Source organism: Python bivittatus, unplaced genomic scaffold (assembly GCF_059951505.1).
Source record: "Python bivittatus isolate LINGU-HERP-01145 unplaced genomic scaffold, Pbiv_v1 ctg000700_np1212, whole genome shotgun sequence".
In the NCBI taxonomy this organism is placed as follows: Eukaryota; Metazoa; Chordata; class Lepidosauria; order Squamata; family Pythonidae; genus Python; species Python bivittatus.
The window spans coordinates 67835883-67857632 of NW_028277098.1; the positions used below are offsets into that span (position 1 = coordinate 67835883).

The 21750-nt window shown below is 40.4% G+C and overlaps 1 protein-coding gene across 1 annotated transcript in view; it reads left to right on the plus strand.

Annotated features, from left to right (window-relative positions):
- MOV10 (Mov10 RNA helicase) overlaps positions 1–20444 on the plus strand; it is a 46665-nt gene extending 26221 nt beyond the window's left edge. The window contains exons 6-22 of the mRNA XM_025163006.2: positions 857–991; positions 4782–4944; positions 6369–6523; positions 7230–7406; positions 9255–9402; positions 9630–9791; positions 9975–10078; positions 11546–11643; positions 12474–12593; positions 13673–13775; positions 14696–14813; positions 14911–15102; positions 15764–15829; positions 16812–16937; positions 18107–18195; positions 18692–18801; positions 19841–20444. Of these exons, the coding sequence (XP_025018774.1) occupies positions 857–991; positions 4782–4944; positions 6369–6523; positions 7230–7406; positions 9255–9402; positions 9630–9791; positions 9975–10078; positions 11546–11643; positions 12474–12593; positions 13673–13775; positions 14696–14813; positions 14911–15102; positions 15764–15829; positions 16812–16937; positions 18107–18195; positions 18692–18801; positions 19841–19905 (2131 nt within the window). The 3' untranslated portion in view covers positions 19906–20444. The remainder of the gene's footprint in view (positions 1–856; positions 992–4781; positions 4945–6368; positions 6524–7229; positions 7407–9254; positions 9403–9629; positions 9792–9974; positions 10079–11545; positions 11644–12473; positions 12594–13672; positions 13776–14695; positions 14814–14910; positions 15103–15763; positions 15830–16811; positions 16938–18106; positions 18196–18691; positions 18802–19840) is intronic.
- Positions 20445–21750: the final 1306 nt, after the last annotated feature.

The following is a 21750-nucleotide window of genomic DNA, read 5'->3' on the forward strand; positions in this document are numbered from 1 at the left end:
CTTCACAGGAACGGGCTAACAATATGATAGTGCATATATGTACCTGTACTAACTTAAAATCAACAGTTGCAGAAAAAGATTCTGCATGTATGAAAAGATACCAGATGATTTTTTTTTCAAAAGTTATGTGTTCATTGTTTTGTAGTCTATTTTGCAGTCAAGATTAGCTTGCATATAATTTAAACTAATTTATATAATTAATCAAAACTATATAAATTAAAATAGCAAAGATACAATTATCTTTGTATATAGTAATCTCTTCACAATTAGGGAGACCAAAATTTTTCCATTATATTTGTGTTACAGTAATTCTTATATGCAAATAATTGTATGTGCAAAGTAACATTGGATATTGATGGAACTAATATCTGAAGTGGGGATTTGACCGTTTCTCATGTTCTCCTTCTAACGGTACAGTCTGGCAATCTGGGTTGGCCTTTATTGAAATTTTTAGGTAAGGATGAGCAGTGTTTGGGGTGGAAGTCACTCTTCACTTTTAAATTTTTTTCCTCCAATGCCCAAAGGCATGGGAGAATGGCAGTAATGCCATAGCATCAGTGGAGGGCACAAAGCCATTTCCCCCCTATTTTGAGGAGGTAGCTTAAAGGAGAAAGGGATGAAATATCTGTGTTTTTTTCATATTTTGTCATCAAAATTTAGTGACACAGTTTAGAACATCGGTGTAAAAATCGAGCTGTAAAAATACAGTCCACTGATATCCATACAGTCCACTGATATAATAGGGAACTCAAAAGAACCCATCCATCTATTGGGAAACAAGTGGAAATTGTGTTCCTTGTTCTATCTAACATCTTCATACATACCATATAACTTTGTGCTTGTCTTGTGTTTTCAGCACTTTGGGCTTCGAATTGGAGCAGAAACCTTTGGGTCACTACAAATACCCAAAAGATCTGAAGGATCTGATTCCATGCCTGAATAAAGATTATGCTCCTAATGATGGTACCGGTGACAAGATTGACCAGCTACAGTAAGTTTCTACTATGCAAGAAATTGTCATTCTCTTCATTTTCCACCCACCTCTTTGTCCTAAGGAAGATAGCTACACATCTTTTATTACAGCATGGTGATGTAGTAATTGAAGTGTTTAATTATGACTAGGCAAACCCTGGATAAAAACCTTGCTTGACTATGAACTCATGGTGAGTTTGGGCCAGTCACTGTCATTCAGACCTTGTTTTCCACAGGGTTGTTCATATTTTGAGAACAGAATAAAGGAAAACGTTTGTTGGCTTGACCTCCAAAAGGAAAGGTGGTATAAATTAAGTATTTTTCTCTTCCTGTTTAATGACCCCCAAGACTCATTGTAATATATCAACCCCCCTATTCTGGCTGCATATAATAGGATTTATAAGAGAAGGCTAGTGTGGGAATTAATGTGTGACTTCCTAAACTTTTGTTCTTAAAGATTATTGTTGTCTTGTGTTTCCTAGTTTAGTCTAGCATAGAGATAGATAATATGGCACTCATGAGTAACTGTCTGTGATGTGAATACAGACACCTTAGCATCAGATAAGCTGTGTATGCTGTGTGGCATGATGATGATGATGATGATGATGATGATGATGATGATGATGATGATGATGATGGAGGAGAAGAAGAAGAAGAAGTAAGTGAAAGAAATGAAGAGGAAAAAAATATAGCTAGGTTTGAATATTGGGCTAAAACAAACAGGATAAAATTTGATGGGGAAATTTAAATTCCTGCTTCTGGTGATAAAAAATTAAGAATGGGAGCAGTCTGGTTTAAAAGTAGTACATAAGAAAGGAGTATGGGTACTGCAGTACGTCACAAGTTGAATGTAAACCACCAGTGTGATGCAGCTTGATTAAAAGTAAAATGCTAGAGGTCTTCAAACAGAATGGGTATCCATCAAGCTGAAATGCTTTAGTAGAACCTGCACCAAGCAGAGGGTTAGACTAGATTACCTCTGAAGTCCCTTCAAGCTCTTATGGAAATAAAAAGTTGACGGACTGCAAAACAAGACATTTTTAGAAAATAAAAATGGGAGGGGCTGCAAGTGATGCTCTGCTTGACAATGTGCCCATCAGGTAAAAAATATGAAAATAAGCTGGGATGAGAGGGGGGAGATAGAGTGGGAGGAGCAAACACATCCATTCACCTTTGGGTACACTAATTGTAGCAGCTATTTTGTGGCTAGGATTGCCCCCCTCTTCCATGAAGAACACTAGAAGTACAGCAACATGTCGAATGTTTGAAACAGATCAAAGCCATTTCAACATAGTTTCTTCTAATTTCCCTGGATGTGACAAGTAAAAGTTCTGATTATTTTAAACGGCTATTGGAATTACAGAACACACAGAGTAAAGCTTTTGTTAATAAAATGAAAGTCAATAAAAGAGCCCAAGAAGCAAGTTATTTAGTAGCTGAACTTATTACACAGCAAAGTAAAAGTTACTCTTTGGGTGAGAAAGGGCCAGCATATAAAATAATAGTGGAAAAAATGCTAGGACCAGATGCAGTACAAGAAACTGAAAATATTCCACTGTCAAACTGTACAATAAGTTGGCATATTGATGACATGTCACATGATGCTGAAGAGGTTTTGTGTGATAAACTGAAGAGCAGCTTTTCTATCCGAGTTGATGAGTCAACCGATTTCACCAATAAATATCAAGTTATGGCATTTGTAAGACTTGTAAATGATGGTGAAATTCAAGAAAACCTTTTCTGCTGCAAAGAACTACATGAAACATGCAAAGGGCAAGATGTATTTAAAGTTTTGTCTTCATATCTGGAAACAAAAAATCTGTCTTAGAGGAACTGTGATGGCAACTGTACTGATGGTGTTCAATCAATGGCTCCATGAGAGGTTTCATTTCTCTTGTAAGAAAAGAAAATCCTGATGTTGTCACAGCACACTGCTTTGTTCACAGAGAAGTGTTGATGTCAAAAACTCTTGGAGATGAAATTAAAAAACTTCTGGATGATGCTACAAAAATGGTTAACTTTATTAAACAAAGACCAGTTCACTCAAGAATGTTTTAAAAACTGAAAACCTGGACAAAGAACATGTAACTCTCCTGCTACACACAGAAATATGATGACTCAGCAGAGGAAGAGTTCTCAACAGGGTGTTTGAGCTGAGTATTTTCTAGAAAATAGTATTCACATTTTGCTGAGTGCTTTGAAGATGGAGAATGGTTGCAGAAACTAGCATACTTAGTGGACATCTTTCATCACATGAATCAGTCTCAGCAAAGCACTGGAGAAAACTTTTGGAAAAATCATGTTGTAAAAGGAAATACTGAAATATTTCCACTGCTGCTTGGGCTTGAGAGTGAGGAAGGATACCAGAAAGTCTCAAATCTACTTGAAAACCACCTGGAAGTACTGCAGAATAAAACTGATCAGCACTTTCCCTCCCTTTCAACACAGATGTATGAGTGGTTGAGGGATCCTTTCTCTGCATCTTCTGCTCAGCCTGAGAACTTCACTTTGAAGGAAGAGGAAGAACTTTTGTGAGCTGTAATCTGATCGTACACTCAAGATGAGATTCACTGAACTGTTCATGGACAAGTTCTGGATTTCTGTGAAAGAAGAGTATCCTGCCATTCATAGGAAGGCATTGAACATTTTGCTGCAGTTTTCAACTTCTTACATGTGTGAGCAAGCTTTTTCTTATTTAACAGACATCAAAAGCAAAGATAGAAATTGTCTTATTTCAGCTGAAGATGAAATCCCTGTGTGCTTATCTCAAGTTTGGCCCAGAATTGAATATTTGTGCAGCAAAAAACAAGCACAGGTTTCATATTAAGGAGATAAGTTTCATTCTGTATTTTTAGTTTAAGAACACTGTTAATGCATATATATATAGGCCTATGCATGAAACAAAATAATTTTGTAACTTCTGGCCTATATTTGAGCCTGAATGTGCAGGGGTTCCCTGAGGCCTGAAAAATATTTTAAGGGTTCCTCCAGGGTCAGAAGGTTGAGAAAGGCTGGTTTAGAGGGATCAGCGTTGTTCAACAAGATCGAGATTTTAAAGAACTCAGAAACTAGTAGCTGAGGTGCCTCAGAGGTGGCTGTATACCAGTGTTTCTCAACCTTGGCAACTTTAAGATACGTGGACTTCAACTCCTAGAATTCTGGGAGTTGAAGTCCACATATCTTAAAGTTGCTAAGGTTGAGAAACGCTGTATACATTCAGATTGCCCCTCTTCAACGGGCAATCCTTTTACTGTCTCTTGGAATAGCAAGAAGCTATTGGGTGGTATGGGTTCGCTTTTGTTACTACCCAGTTTGTGTCATCTTTTATTCTTGTTCACTGTTGTACTGTTTTACTATTTTTGATGTTTTACTTGTCAACCACTCAGAGTCATTGGGAGTCAGTTGGCGTACACATTTAATAAATAAATAAGAAGACCATATGTTGTACCCCAGCCAATATTACTTAATAAAACTCATTAAGCTGGACTAGCTGCCAGCTCTTTTTAAACACCTCCATTGGTTTGTCTTGGCCAGTACCAAATTTTACCTGTCTTCAGATATTAGGAGAGTTCAGATAACTGACTGTCTGCGTAGAAAGGAAGACTCATGTGTAGAAAGGAGCAGCAGTGTAACCAGGGTCATCCAAATAAAGTGGGGGATGTTTTAAAGCAGGCATATGTTGTGGTTTTGTCTCTCCCTTCCTGCCAAATATTGGAATAGAATTTCCCATCTCTGATGAAAAGTAAGGTGATTCCTGTTGGGGTGAGCAGACTAAGTTTGATAGGATGCTACCATATACTTCCAAACAGGAGCAGTCTGAAAGCCACCTTGGAATTTGACAATTATTCTGAGAAGTTTTGTCTGCTTCTTCACTTGGAAGAGATCCAAATGGAAGTGGACATCCATCGATATGATATGAAAAAAGCAAGCATGTTTATAGACAAGCACAATAAGAAACTCCTTGTTCTGAAGGTGAGTGACTTATAGCCTAGGGCCTGGAGGAAATCCTTGTTCTCTGAATGCAATGGCCAGAGCATGGGTGCGCAACCTCAGCTCCTTTGCTCCTCCTTAGTTGCTGCTGATTTGCAGTAAGACTTCATAGGGTGGGAATCAGAGAATGGTGCAGAGGGATGGGTGGAAGTCCATTTATAAAACTCTGGGTGAGTTTAAGAAAAAATTAGGAAGTTTCGGATCTTAGAAAGTACAGGATCTGTTTCCCACAAAATAAAAATCAAAGTTGCTTGTTTGGAATAGCCTCCCATAATTACTATCCCAGAGGTTAATTTCCATGAAACAGCAGAACCACATATAAAATATATCAAATTTTACTGTACTAAACAAAAAGCAAGTCATGTCTTCTAAATATACATGTGTTATATACACACGCACACAAGTGTGTGTGTGCGCACACACAGGTGATCTACTTGTTTGTATTCTGAATCTTGGCGGAGTAAGATGCTTACCATGCCACTGCCTCCTCCATGTGCCACTGCTAGCACTTTTCAGATGATTTAGATTCAGCGTTTTGTCCCCCCAAAGTTGTGTACGTACAAGTTAAAGCATTTGACATGGATAAAAAGTAGAGTCTTCTTCGAGGGCAGCTCAAGGTCAGAAGCAAAGGACCTGAGAGCAGACCCATTCAGCAACTTCTTACTCTGAGAAACAGGTGGTGCTCAGTCCGTTACAGCATAAGGGCAAAAGAATTTAAACCTAGGGCTTGAGTCTTAGAGTTTGCAATTGCTGTTTTTCTTCAGTGTTAAGGGCTTTTTTTAGTATCTGCACTTAAAGTATCTTATTCAGGCTGGATCTTTGAAACTCTGTCTGCAGGCCTTCCGAGTGAATCGGTCTGCGTGAAGCAGGACAGTTACTTACGGATAACTGCTTAGCCACCGTAGTTCCATACTGTAGCAAATCAGATGGCACATACAGTATTATTTGCCTTCCAGTTCAAATCAGCTGTTGGAAATTAAGCTTAGGTCATGTAGATGATAATTAGGAGAAAGGAAAGGTAGAATGGATGCTGAAAAGGTATAAGAGAGGGAACAGAATGCTGGAAACTAAGAGGAAACAAAAACTGACAGCGCTAAAGTAAGACTCAGAAAGTAGTCAATAAAGGGGAAGCACCAGGAGTACTTAAACTGTCACTCAGTAGTATGTTGTAACTCCTAAATTCAAAATTGTGTATGAAATGTTATTAAAGAGAAGGTTAGGAAGATTCCCCTCCCCCCAAAAAATGTCACAGTGAATGCAAATACATATGGTTTAAATTCATTTGCCACAGCAGAAGCAATTGTCTGGTGTGGCAAGGCATTCTTTTCCCTACCCAAGAGCTCAGTTGCTCAGGGCATGAGAATTAAACAGTTTGTGTCTCAGATTGGCCTGATTCTTTGTTTCAGGCACCTGGCGTGGCAGAGAACCGGCCTTCCGTGTTGAAAGGTGACCATCTGTTTGTGAGCTCCGTTGAAGGGCACACAAAATACCCAGTTACCCTCTATAAAGGTTATGTTCATGCTGTGGAGTTGGCGGAAATCAAGCTCGGGTTTTCTGAAAAGTGAGTACATCAGCTTCAGCCTAGGGTTAGATCTTTTTTACGAGAACAAGATTGAGATAACTGGCTCCTAATCCAGCATGGCTAGCTATAAGGCTTTCATTTTAACTGAGAAGGGTAGGAATAGCATTTAGCTGGCTTAATTTAATAGATTATGGCATCTGCCCTTAAAAGATTCAGGAATTGACAATTCTAGATTATGGGGATCTTCATCGCCTTAAACTTACTGCCTGCTGTATTGTTGCTCAACAGGTTAATATTTTTGATAGACAAGAAGAGTATGGTAAAGCTCAGCCTTCTTCAATTTGTTGTTCTCTAAATATGTTGAAACTCCAATTCCCAGAATTCCCAGCCAATGACCTTCTGGTAGCAAATTGGGGGAAGGTTGTTACAAAGGAATACAAAATCTTGCATACTTCTGTATGCAATAAATGGATCAGCAGTTTGAGAAGCACAGCTGGTGAAGCAAATTACCTTAGGTCAAGGTTATTTTGAAAGTTGGGTGAGGCCAAGAAAGAAGTATGATCATGTGGAAGTAAACAGTGGGGCTCCTGATTTGGGAAAGATGGCCATGGGGTTGGAATAGGCAGACTAGGAAAAAAATAAACAAGTTGGGACTAGAAATGATGGTAGATTGTGTGCAACATGCATGTGTGATAACTGCCAATGTTTTCTTCAAACATCCATCAGCCTCCTTTTCTTATCCTAGACTACGAGATCAGTTTATCGATAACATGAAGTTTGATGTGACATTTTCCTTCAGTCGTCTGCCATTACGCATTCAGCATCGGGCTGCTATTCTCGCTCAGGAGAGGAAATTGTCCCATCTGCTCTTCCCATTCTTCTCTCATGAGAAACTCCTCCTGTCTCCTAGTGAGAAACTCCGGTGAGTAGGGACAAGAGAGGTAGGGAGAGAATGCCAGTGGGCAAGGAGAGCACAAGAAGAACAGTACTGAATGAACTGGCCAAATACTCCAGCTTTCTCTTGCCAGGTAGCCAGATTTCTGTGGGAAGCTGAGAAGGAACTTCCACTTACGTTCCACAGCAGATAGTTCAGCAGTTACAAATAGCTGTCACACCACTGATCACCTCTTTGGTAGCCTTGTCAAATGCCTTTTAGAACCCTCTGAAATTGTGGCACACCATTAAACTTGTGGGAGCAAGTTTCTTAGTTGAATGATGTAATATGCAGAAATATTTGCTTTTATCCATTCTGAATGTCAGCTTCATTAGATAGCTCTGGATTGTAATATTCTGAATGAGGGAGAATTAGCTTTTCCCACATCATGCATAATTTATGAGTTTATGTATCTCTCTCCCCTCCTGCCTCCAATATCATCTTCTGTCTTTTTCCAAATTAAAAATCAAAGAATTTAGGGAAATTGTTCCAACCTAGTCTAGCAAAGCCAGGGCAAGGGATAGGTGTCTTTTTCTGCTTACAATATTTTTTTTGAAGTGTAGTGACTGGATTGCTGTATTATACATGATATTCCAGCTATGATTGAGCATAGATTTCTGCAAAGGCATTGTGATGTTGATTGTTCTTTATTTGTTTCTTCTTCAATATGGAATCTACCTTTTACAGAGTAGTCACGTATTGGTCAGTATTTCCTGTGAGCTGCCTGTACAACCTAAGATCCTCTTCATCACTCACTACTAGCTCAGATCCCATCAGCATTTATGTAAAGGCAGAATTTTTGCCCCATTGTGCACCACTTCACAAGTGGTGCACAATGATAAGTGAAGCCTCGTTTGCCCATTGGAAAGTTTCTTAGGGATACAGATAACTGTAAAAAGTAGGTGCTGACTTGCATACAAATACAGCTAGTCCTTGCTTCATGAGCATTCATTCAGGGACTGTTCAAAGTTACAGCACTGAATGAATGGTACTTATGCTTGGTCCTCAAAGTTATGGCTGTTGCAGCGCCCCCGTCATGTGATCAAAATCTGGGCACTTGGCAGCCTGCCTGCTTTTACAAACTCGGGTGCTTAAACTCCCCCCATCCATCTATCCCCCCCTCCTCTGTCCTTTTGGCTGCCCTCAGCTGACCTTCACCATCTTCTTCCTCCCGCTGCTGACGAGGTGTGCCCAGCCTGGCCCTTTGTGAGGCAGCTGCTGGCTACGTGCGACCTTCTTCCTAAGGCTGCACCGGTCTTCTCAAAGTCGCATGAGGCCTTCTGAAGCCTTGCAAGAAGATTGGGCGCAGCCTCAGGAAAGAGGCCTTGTGCGGCCAGCAGCTACCTCATGAAGGGCCAGACCTGGTGTGCCTCGTCAGCAGTGGGAGGAAGAAGATGGCAAAGGTTAGCTGGGGGCAGTGGAACGCAGGACAGCTTGTGTGCCCTCCGACCTCCTGACCCTGCTGGCTTGCACTGCACCACAGCAGCCACTTACTTACCTGCCCACTAGCCTGCTTGCAAGCCACCTAGGACTCATAACTTCCTGCCAACTTCCCCATTGACTTTGCTTGTTGGAAGCCAGCAGGAAGTCACGAGGAGGTCCTCGCTTAATGAGCCATGATTCTTGCTTAACAACAGCAATGGGGAGTGGCATTGTTAGGCGATGCAGTCACGTGATGTCACACTTTACAACCACATCACTTAGTGATGGAAATTCCGGTCCCAACTACTGTAGTTTACAGAGAATTATCTGTAAATAGGATGAATCAGGAGTAGTTTTGCTCTTTGGCCTGGGCTTTGTTACATCTTCTTTCGTTTCTCTTTCTTTACCCTCCAGCCTATATGATTCCAGCTTGGAGAAGAATGAGGAGCAGAAGAGAGCTGTCTATCAGGTGGTATCAGGGATTTCCAGACCAGCCCCATATCTTATATTTGGGCCTCCAGGTACTGGCAAGACGGTCACTATGGTGGAGGCCATCAAGCAGGTGAATGCACTTTTGTCACAGATCTAATTATAATGACAATATATGCAATAGATTAGGGAGGAGCAAAGAAGTCTTGCTTACAAACTTAATGAATACATTCCTAAACCAAGAATCTTGTGGAGACCCAGTTCTGTTTTGTACCATCTCTAGATAGCTTCCTACAAGGCTTGAAATGTGGTTTTCTTGGTCAATTAAAATGCTGCTATTTGTGCTCTTGTCCTACTCAGGTGCTGCACTGCATTAAGGGTGCCCATGTGCTTGCCTGTGCTCCTTCCAACAGTGCCTCAGACCTGCTCTGCCAGCTCCTCATGAAACATTTGGATAATAGGAGCATCTACAGGATGAATGCTAGCAGCAGGGATTACCGTACAGTCCCTGAGGAGATCAAGGTGTGTTTTGGTTCTCTCTCTCCAAGCTAAGCATTCTGTTCCAGCTAAGATCTTTATTCAGATCTGTCAGAGTAATAGCTGGTAGCATTCTCATATGTCTACTATCTAAAATTGTGGGTTGAGAAATTATAAGGAATAGATCTCCAGCCTTCGGTGGTATTTAATGCCTACTTTTGTTTCTAGCCTGTCTGTAATTGGGACAAGGCAAAGAATTGCCCTACATTTCCAAGCAAGGCAAAACTGCAAAACTACCAGGTCATCATCACCACCCTGCTGACAGCTGGAAGGTAGGCCATATGCAAAAATAACCCCTGAGGATGGGTGGGAAATTGATTATGAAATTATTATGGGGGGGAATAGTGATTTGGAAGAAGTTAGTCATTTATAGGAAAAATTAAGTTGGAATTTTCCCTGTGTCATTAGAAAATGAAACTTAATTTTTTCAAAAATTGCATTCACTTCTGGGTGGTGAAAAATACATTGTAATTAGCTAAGATGGGAGAGAATTAACTTTAGTAAGCCACCTGTTCTCAACCTACTTTTTTAAAGCAATGATCCATTGATCTCTGAAATGTACATAAGAATTAAGTGGTTAACATGGGTTAATATTCTGCTGATGTTGTACAAGTCCTATCATCCCCAACAGGTATGCTAGGAATTATAGTTCAACATCTGGAGAAAGAGTATGCTTTTTAAGGCACTATTTCATATAATTAAAAACGTGTGTATCTGCTGAAATACAAAAGGTGGACAGGTTTGTGGTATTTTCTTGGTTGCTATGTAACAGGAAACAGATCCAAAGGCAGACAGTCAAGAACACTTTGTCTGTTAGTATACCCCCACCTTCAGAAAAGCACATGAACCGAGATAATGGATCTATGCTTGGTTTGTTTACTGGAATGTTGTTAGGCAAAAACTAGAACACTAGCCATTCTTCTGTGGTATAAATAATTTCCTAATGAGTTTCAAGGGTGTGACAGGCAGAGGACAGGCTGAATTCAAATCCCTGCTTAATTGTACTACAAGAGGTTAAGATCTTGGATAGTAATGGTTAAGATGCTAGACTTGTCCTGGAGAGATACAATTTCAAGTTCATTTACATCAGTGAAATCTCACTGGGGGTGACTTTGGATCCTATCATTCTCTCTTAGCTTAATTCCCCAGGAATTAATTAACTGGGGAATTCTGGGAGTTGAAGTCCACACATCTTAATGTTGCTGAGGTTGAGAAATACTGCTCTAGAGCAGGGTTCCTCAACCCTGGCAACTTTAAGATGGGTGGACTTCAACTCCCAGAATTCCCCAGCCAGCCATGTTCTTTTTGTGAAGAAAAATACTGGAGGTGGAAATGTGGAAGCCGCCTGGAAGAGATGCAGTAATAAAATAAGTAATAAAATAAAATAACTAATTTAATAAAATAAGTAATATTAGATTAGCCTTCTCCAGTGTGGTCCTGCAAGATAAACAAGGATCATAGTTCTCTGAATTCTTGGCCAGCATGACAGCTGGGAGGTGGGAAGGAAATGAATACTTCCCTGAACTTTCTAGGTAAAGGATGCCAAAATTAGTATAAAGGATGAATGAGGAATTGGAGAGATTCTGTTTATTTTATTTTCATGCACAGAGCTCTCATATTACTTAGGGGAAAAGACCATTTTCACAAATGGAAGAGGGCACTTAGGATAATGGTACTCTTCTTGGGAAGTTGAATATTTCTGCACATGCTCAGATATTTTATGTGTCTCTTCTGATTAGGTTGGTTTCAGCTGATTTCCCTCAGGGACATTTTTCTCATGTCTTCATTGATGAGAGTGGCCATGCTATGGAACCAGAGAGCCTGATTGCCGTTTCAGGTGAGGAATGGCTTTTCTGCCGCTTTTGCATCCCTTTCTCTTCTACAGAGGAGTAGCGTGTTGATTTTCGGTGGGACGGAATGGAAATGCTTGGTTCACCCATCCGGCAGTGAGAACCTTGCCATTTATCTTTGCTCTGGTTCTTGTCAACTAACTCATACTTCCCCAGTCTGGCATTTTCCAGAGGTTTTGGGAATGCAGTTCCAGAATTTCCAGTAGTCTCAATGTTTTGGGAAGACAGAGGCTTGGGGAAGGCTCAGGAAGCCCATTTCTAGATTTCCTTGAAGATACAGAACATTCTGAATTGCAGTTGCGTGTGTATAAAAAGCCCTCCAGCGGCATGTCTTGTTAGCGTCTTCCTGGAGAGTTGCAGAGTTGATCTGTTCTAGGCTTAATACTTACTAGCTGTGATGTGGAAATGGTCATGGTCTTTGTGTTACCATGTTGAACAAACCACAAATGTGGAGTCCTTGGGGTTCTCAGAGAACCCCAAGGACTCCACAGTTCAACCCTGAGCTACACTTATTCACCTCTATTGAAACCACAAATGGAAACGGGGGGTTCTTACTGTAGTATATTTCTGCTGTAAGTTGAAAGGCTATTTGTTTGCTTAGTTCTTCCTTTTATTTCATTGTTTAACTTTTTACAAGCTCTAATACTTATTTATTACTTGTTTCCTCATTTTTAATTTTGCTGTATTTTAGGCCAAGTACGTTTTTTAACAGAAATGGTTTTTATATTTAAGTAAGCAACCTAGCAAACTTTGGGAAAAAATGAGAAGAAAATGCTAACAGAGCAAATAGTTTGGGCCCTTTCCTTCTCTCCTTTAGGTATTCTTGCCATGATGGACCCAGAGACAAATGTCAGTGGAGGTCAGCTAGTTTTGGCAGGGGATCCTCAGCAACTGGGACCAATTTTGAGGTCTCCTCTGGCTGTTAAACATGGCTTGGGTAAGTAAAAGGAAGTCATGCTCTTCTATAGTAGCAATTTATATGGTGAAGAAATGTAAAGAAAAAAATGTGAAGAGAAATATAAAGCCATTGAACTCCCACGTGGGCATGTTATAACCATAGTGCTGGTGAAGTTTGTTTCAAAGGATAGCTCTGTGGGGAATCTTATGTCTTCCATGAATCCCATTTCAGTTTGTCTTTAGACTTAATTCATGAGGTCTCTGGTGTGGTTGTTGCATTGCAAAGGATACAAGCAGTGCGGTGAATTGTTCTTAAGAAATTCTGCCTAAGTACAGTGGTACCTCGGTTCACGAACTTAATTCGTTTCGCGACTCTGGTCGCAAACCGAATTGGTCGTGAACCGAATCAAATTTTCCCATAAGGTTCAATGTAAATACGGTTAATCCATTCTGACCCCTCCGAATTTGGCCGTGACCTGATTTTTGATCGTGCCCCGAATCAAATTTCCCCATAAGGTTCAATGTAATTACGGTTAATCCGTTCTGAACCATGTTTTTTTTTTAAAACCACAAAAATATGACACAAAGTCCAGTACGAAGAGAGAGAAAGCTAACCTTGCTCGACGCGACTTCTGGTGTGGAGGACAGGAAGGCGGGTGGGGAGGTGGTTATTGCTTGGAGGGAGAGTCCCCCTCCCTACAGGAAGCCGCGACCACGTGTCACGGGAGGGAAAATGGCTGCAGATCCTGTTCGTCACCCGATGCGGAGTTCGCGAACGGAGGCAAAATTTTGCGACCGGAGCTGTTCATGAACCAAATTGTTCGTGAACAGAAGCATTCGTGAACTGAGGTACCACTGTAGTTTAAGATTGTTTCAAATACACCTGCAAAATGCTCCAAGAATGTGAAAAGTTATTTGGGTGGTTACTTTGGCTGAAATAATACAATATTCTGTACTGTTCAGAGTGGCAGTCATCTTGTTGTTTCTGTTCTTAGTAGCAACCAACCTTTGGGATTTTTTTCCTGGACTGGATTGTTGTACTGCTGTAAGAAAGGGAAGGTGAGGAGGGACAAATAGCTCCACTTTTGCAATGCCTATGAGGCGTCCTTGCTTTTGTAGGGCTTTCTTTGCTGGAGCGACTGATGCGATACAACCCATTGTATCAAAAGATGAATGGAAAGTACGACTCACGGTTTGTCACTATGCTGCTGCGCAATTACAGGTATGCTTCATGCTCTAACTTGAAAATTGCAACAGGTAGAGCACAAAAGGTCTAGTATGTCTGATGGCCTCTACCTGTTAAAATCAAAACTAAGTTTTGCTTTGCTGCAAATCTCTCAGTGACATTGGTTGAATGAGTGGGATTTCTATGTTGTATCTTTCCCAGTGATATTTTAGAATAATAATTGCACCCCATGGTCTGAGGGAGGTTTCTTTTTAAAGAAAAAACTGCATGTAAAGAGAGCGTTGTCCAAATAATACATTGAAGAACTGCCAACTGTTAAGTACAATATTCTTGCTGTTAAAAAAATCAGGTAACGTTATAGGTGCCTGGGTGACCAGTACCATGTAGCTTTTACAAAACTCTCTGTTCACCCAAAACACAGAGCTTGGTTTGCCAAACTTAGTTACTGAATTATCTGGATTCAATTCACATTAAATCATAAACTAACCAGACTGAGTTCAGCTACAACAAACTAACCAAGATTAGCATGTTGTGCAAATGGAACAGGTAGGACTTCAATTGACCTATATAAGTGTGTTGTCTGAAGCCAGGTAGGCAGAACTATAAGTGCCTTGGAAAGAATACAGCTTTTTAGCATGTAATCTCAGAACATTTATATTACATATTGAAAGCCACTGTGCATTTCATGTACACAGTTCTGTCCTGTACTTCGCTTAATCTTCTCCACAGATATGCTTATGAAGCAGGCTCTACTTTTCCAGTTTTGTAGTTGGGGATTTTCTCTGATAGACTTGACCATGCTATCCAGAAAGCCTGGAGTAGAGCAAGAACTGGTAGCTAGGGTCTTCAGATTCTAATCTGTGGTAGAAGATAAAGGAAACAGGGTCTTCACCATCTTCTCTCTTGTAAGCTATTCATGTTTGTCTAAATGCTAAAAGTTCAGTCTTCAATCCCAGGTCTCATGCTGCCATCCTCGAATTCCCCAATCTTAAATTCTATGATGGAGCGCTCAAGGAGTGTGCTGAACACTTAATTACTCATTCCTACTGCAATTGGGAAGAACTGGTCACTAAGGTGAGGAGCTGCAGGCATTGAGGAGAACCACATCTGCATAATCATGTACATGCATTGTGAAGAAGAAGTGGTGTTTTTTTTTTAATTTTTCTTGCAGGAATTTCCCATCATCTTCCATGGGGTTTGTGGGGAAGACCAGCGAGAAGGGAAGAGCCCTTCATTTTTTAATACTGCTGAGATTAGCGTGCTGATTGGTTATCTCAAAAAACTTCTGGAAAATCAGGGCAAGGGAGGACAGCCCAAAATTGCTCCCAAAGAGATTGGTATCATCACCCCATACAGAAAGCAGGTGAGACCTTCCTCTAGTTTCAGCTGACTAAACTAGACTCTTTCCTTTCAGCAGATGTAAACTCAGAGTTTCTTCACATGGTCAAAATGATGCAACCAGAAATTTCCTCAACTGCTTCCATGCCTATGATTTTGAAGAGAATGTAGTATGTAACATAAACTACAGCTTACAGCCATGGCATCAGAAATACCTCACACATCTTTCAGTTATTCTAAACATGGGATTTGTTTTGACAATTTGCAACTAATAAACTTGGGCAACCTACGTTATACGTTATGTTCTCTATATGTATGCTCTGAATAGTACTACAGTACCATATAACAGCACACATTAGATTTTTTTGTAGCAGATACTAAAATGTACAATAGTCTTAAAGAAGTTATGCTTCAATATTGCAGGAAAAATGCTTAGATGGACTGGAAGTTAAAAGATAATTGCTTTGTGCTGCTTCCTTTGCTCCCAACATATAACACTGAAAAAGAAAGCATTGTCTAGACATGTACATATTTCAATTGAGATAAAGGAAAAAATGTTGCACATCTGCATTGTCCATAAAGTCTCCTTAAAGAAAAAGTCAGTATTGCAAAGATTTTATCTGTCTGCTGAGGACCTAATAATCAGACTAAGGATCCATGAAACACTGATTTCTCTCTCTCCTTAGGTAGAGAAAATAAGACAGGCCATAAATATGGAATTAAAATCCCTGATGAATATCAAGGATCTAAAGGTGAGATCTGGACCATGGGAGCCTTAATTGTGATCAGTTCATGTAATTATTCACTCTTACGTCCTGTAGCTCAAAGCTATATCTGGCATGACCAAGTAGGACTTAAAATGCTGCAACGACAATACATGCACAGCATCAGCTGGATTTTGGAAAAAAAACCCCTTCAGTTACTAGGAACCACTGCAGCACTCTGATGAGAGCAGCCTATTGCCCTCTTCCGTCTAATGCAAGGTTTCCTAAACTTTTTGCCATCACACTTCCCTTTAGTGTAATCTTAATATACATACCTCCCCTAAAAATCCAAAAACCGAAATGAATACAAATGAACAATACAGTGAAACTTTGGGAAAGGTGGATTGATTGTGATAATGTACTAAAAGGTTCTTCACACCTCCCCTGTCTGCACCTCCCCAAGGGAGGTACAGGTGGTCATTGCTTAACTATGGCAATTGGGACGAGGAACTCCATCACTAAGCGACCTAGTCATAAAGCGCAACCTCACATGATTGCTCCAACTTACGATGCCAGTTCCTGTTGCTGTTATTAAGCGAATCCTGCACAGTCACGGCATCCATTGGTCACGTGATCACCATTTGCGACCTCCTGCCAGCTTCTCCATGGACTTTGCTTGTTGGAAGTCAGCAGTGAAGGTCACAAATGGCGATCACGTGACCACAGGATGCTGTGACCATCATAATTGCAAGCCAGTTGCCAAGTGCCTGAATTGCAATCACATTACTGCAGGGACGCTGCAACGGCTGGAACTTCAAAGACGCATCATATGTCCCCCTTGTTGAGTGCCGCTGTAACTTCTAACAGTCGTTGAATGAGTGGTGGTTCAACAAGGACTACCTGTACACCCCACAGTTGGGGAAACCCTGATCTAATGAAAGGAAAAAAATCCCTGCTAGCCCATTTACCACTCTGGAATTCAATAATTTCTGTATTCTAGCTAGGATTGTTTTATATCTCTACCCCTCAGGTGGGCTCTGTCGAGGAATTCCAGGGTCAGGAGCGGCGTGTGGTGCTCATTTCAACAGTACGCAGCAGCAGCAATTACTTCGGAATAGATGAAGAGTTCAACCTTGGTTTCCTCAGTAATCCCAAGGTACCAATTGATATATGACATTCTGTAATCTTTAGCACATCCAGGGCTGATCCCCTTTTTTATGGGACCAGAACAGTTCAGACAAATGACCTCCCATATGGCTCTTCCTTTCCAGGGGCTGTTAGAGAAGCTGTAACAAAATGTAGTTTATTCATTTGTGTTTTGTGCGAATGTAGCCTTGTCTAGTAAACTTGTTTATAGGGGACATAGCATGTGTGAACCAAGCCTCTTGTGGTTTATTTAAGAAACCTTGGATAAACAAACCATAGGTTAGTGTATAGTGTGTACATTTCATACATCTCCATGTTATTTTTCTATAGCCCCAGTTTGGCCTGGAAATATAGGAGGAATTGCAGGAAAGGATTAATAGCATTCTCTTCTCTGTGCTGATAACCCTAAGGCCAGTTATATAAGCCCTACTAAGACTTGTAAATGTAGCTCTTCTAGACCATGACTGTGTATGCTCTACACAGGAATTTCACCAGTTGACATTTTTACAACTTTCTTTAAACAGCTTTATTGTGCAAGCAAAGTTTGATTTATCTTATCAAAGCATTTTAAAATGAAGGCTAATATAGCCTGAATCCTGCATTACTCTGTATAGTAGGAGTTTACTGACTTCTCTGTACCACCAGGTGGAGATCCTTAGTTAAGTTCTAGTCTTCCTTCTCTCTCCCTTCTATATTATATAGTGAGGGGGTTTGTATGTGTGTGTGTGTACATGTGCCTTTGAGTCAGGCTTGATTCATGGCAACTACATGGGTAAGTCCCTGCAGTTTCCTTGGCAACATTTTTAGGAGTGGTTTGCCATTGGCTTCTTCCCAGGGCTGAGAGAATGTGACTGGCCCAAAGTCACCCAGTTGGGTTTGTGCCGAAGGCAGGACTAGAATTTGGTTTCCCCATTCCTAGTCTAGCTTTTTAACCACTAGACCAAGGATATGCAAAACTCACCAATTTGGGACTGGAATCCCTATTTGTAGTGCTTTTGTGCCAGATAAAGACTGCTTAGAAACATCAAGAAGATTCAGTTATGAGATGTTAAGGAAACTTATTTATCATCTCGAAGTGTCAGTTATGAAGTCTATATCTCATACTTGAATGTGGGGATATGTAGAATTCTTTCCCAGTGAGCTAAGTTGTTTTTCTCTCTTTGTATCACTTCTTTTCAGCGCCTGAATGTGTCCATTACAAGAGCTAAGGCACTCTTGATTATTGTAGGCAACCCAGTTACACTAAGCAAGGATCCATACTGGAATGAGTAAGTGTTGGCCTCTAGTTTCCTTAATCCTCATGTCTTTTCCCATTCTCTCTCAGCTAGAAGTTGAGAAAGCAGCCAGCAGAATTCTTTATCCTTCTACAATGAATCAGAGGCACAGCTGAATAAGCAGTGCTAGAGATTCCTTGAAATTCCCAGGTGGAAAATTGCTAAGTTACAATGAACAGGTGCTACATGGAAAGTAGGAATCAATCTTTTAACTAGATTTTGTACTTTTTATGAACATGAAAGAGCTACATAACCCAGCATTAACTATTCTTACAGTCTTCAGCTTGGTAAGTCTCATGAAGCCTGTAGTTAGGGATCCATTTGCCATTTGTAATCTCATAGCTGCTTTGTGAACCCGCCTCACTCCTGTAAGTGGTTCACAAGAGTGCGGACAGGTATTCTGTTTTACTTCAAATGTATCCTATTTTTAACATTGAATCTCATTCCAAATTTTGATCTGCCTTAATTGCATTAATACTTATGTCCCCAGGTTTCTTGCACACTGCAGGGAGGGTTACCGAGGATATCAACACAGTGGAGTTGAGGATGAGATCCTGGTATCAGAGTTCAGTTCTCTCAACTTAGATGTTCAGCCTGTAGGTAAGGAAGGGGCTACAGTGATTGAAAGCATCCTTGGATGTTTGGAAAAGAGCCAACTTAATTCTTTTGTTTTCATGGCAGTGGACTTGGGGAATGGGAGGGAGGGTCAGTCCTCAAATTAAGGAAAAGGGGGGTTAAGTCTTAAAACCTTAAGTTGAGGGAAGCCAAGAACAAATAGGAATTAGGAACACTCCCCACCCCCTGAAATAAACATTTGCTTTGATCGGGTGGAAATATTCCTCAAAAATGGATACCTCAGCCTTCTTGGGCTGAATATGATCTAGAGTTATATTGACAATCCTATTAAATGCAGGCCAGTTTGCAACAATAATAGGACATGAGTCAGTGTTCTAATTCCCGAGTTGCTACTCAGCTGTACAATAATTACAATCAACCCTCTTTGAGGTGTCCAGTATACCTGAAGCAAGAATCTTGGTGGTAGTAATCTCAGGAAGAATGAACTCTGGAAAAATCATATCAACTTTTTGTTTGCAAAATAGAGAGGGGGAACAGATTAGGGATTAGGGCTGGCAATGCCTCTCCTGTGTGGTGTAGGGGAGAAAAGATTTTTGTTATCCCTAGAGTTATCTTTGCTCAGAAGGCAGAAAACTGGTTGAATGATGATTTTTGAACTTCCCCATTTGTTGGCTGGTGATAGCATTGATGGCTCATAGGGTTGGCGTGATTTTATTAGATTTTGCTGGTTCTCAGCATTCCATGATCAGCAGGAAGAGGATCACATGGCTTGCCTCAAACATTTTAGAGGGATGGGAAATGGAATGTCCTTGTTTAGGGGTTTTTGTTGTTGTTGTTCTTTTATATACATTACATAGACTGAAAACTAATTTTCAGCCAAAATCCAGCTCACTTGCAGTCTCCTAACTTTTCTGCATAGCAGCTTTAGGTATCTTGAAAAATAAGGATTAAGTGCACCCTTTTAAATGTTTAGGAAGGCTGCTTGGTCAGTGCAAGGGCAACAAGTGGAATTCCTTCTCCCTTTCCATCCACTTGCCTCTTCATCTAGTTATCTTTTCTGCAGATAACAGCCAACAAGAGAGTTACCTCCAGCAGCAAGTAGAGCCAGAATGGAGATATGAGCATTGAGAGTAGTGCTGTCCTAAACATGATCTTGGTGAACTCTGCATTCTTGAACATTTCTGCAGGATTGACAGAGCAGACGACTAGCCAAAATTTGTTTCATCTCCATACCTGCTATTTCTCAGGAGTAAATGTCAGGCTTCACAAACTTCCCTGCTTAAAAAACTAATAATGCAATAGAAATTCGCTGTGTAGTTACCAATAATTATCTAATTAAGCATATATTCGTTTTACTTTGCATTCTTGTATGTGTGTGTGCAAATGTTTGTAATGCTGAGAACAAGTGCATGTGTGCGCATGTAGAGTGGGGTTGAGGAATGGTAATTGAAAGAAAGATGTTTGATATTTCAAAGAGTAATTAGATTTCAGTATCAAAATAATGGTAGAAATTATGAAGAACTTTGGGGAGGGGGAAGGATATGGGAAAGAGGAGAAACATGTCAAAACCTTGGTATTTTCAAGATTATCAGATTTTATTACCTGCTGAGTTTTTGTACTAAATTTATTAAAGTTTACAAGAATTAACTCTGTGCATCATGTTTCTGTGTTAATTACAAAATTCTCTTGCTTTATCCTCCCCTTTTGGGTGGGTGGGTAGAATAGCAGGGAGCAGGGTTTTTTATCCCTTTCTGCATATATCCTGTTCCAATATTGTACTGAAGGAAAAAAGAAAGTGTGGGTAGGTGGGGAATCAGAGGCACATTATCTTAAAACATCATATGCAACGTGCCTGATGCTCAGCTCCTTTGAGGCCCCACCCTGAATCAGTCAGAAGCACAACATGGGAGAAAGCGGGTTTATTTTTCTCCCTTATTATCAGGGTGCTGGAATGGAGTTTGTAACTACCTCTGGTTAGCCAAGTTGAATGTAGAAGATTCAGAAAACTATAACAGATTAAATGGGAGTGGAGGTACAGTTGCCCATTTTCTATTTCCTCCCCCAACCTGGCATAATGCAGATGTGTTGAAGTAGAACAGAAATTATCCTCCCAACATGGTACTGAGAGGACTGAGAAATAATCTTTTCTGACCACTTAGATGTTGTTGACCCAATTTCATACATTCTTGTGTTATTCAGTGATGGGACCTTTTCAATCTTGAGAACAGCATTAAGTAGAGAATCATTTATGTACAAGGCTTGCTTTGATTCAGAAGCATGGAGTTTTTACCCCTAGTCTAGCCAATACAAAAGCGAAAGTCAAGCGCTAATCATCTGCAGTGGCATTGTCTCAAAGGAGCAAGAATATCCTTCATTGCATTAGGTCATTTGTTATTCCTGTATGTTAAAAAGGTGGTGCTGTGCATTGTACTGCTGGTGATGGTTATTCAGTAGGTCCTCAGAGATCTGCATGGTAAGGGAGCAGCTGGCACCATGCGCCAACTGCAACAGCAGTGTTTGGTTCTTTGCCTGCCTGTGAGATAAAGAGAAGATGAAGAATGCTGGTGTCTTATGCTGCTCCTGGTGCAGCTGTGCTTGCAAAGACTTCATAATAATATATCCATTGCTTGGGCATATCCTGTGGCGCTTAAGAGCAAATCAGTCTCTAAGAAAAACTATCTTTTTGATGCACCAATCTGGTGCTATAGCCATTGGCTGGTCAGATGCATTTCCTTCCCTTGGAATTTTTGAGGTTTTGGAGTGATTATTAAAATTGACATTACATTTACCCAGTGAAATATGAACAAAACAACATTATTTTGCTCCTTCCACTTTGAAAAAAAAAAAATCTACAACGTATGTTCAGAAAGTTCCAGATGGAATGTGTCCTTAAACTTGATACTGAATGTTTCATCCAGTTCAGGCTCACATTCAAGTTAATTTACCATTCTATTGTTTCATGGTATTTAAAAA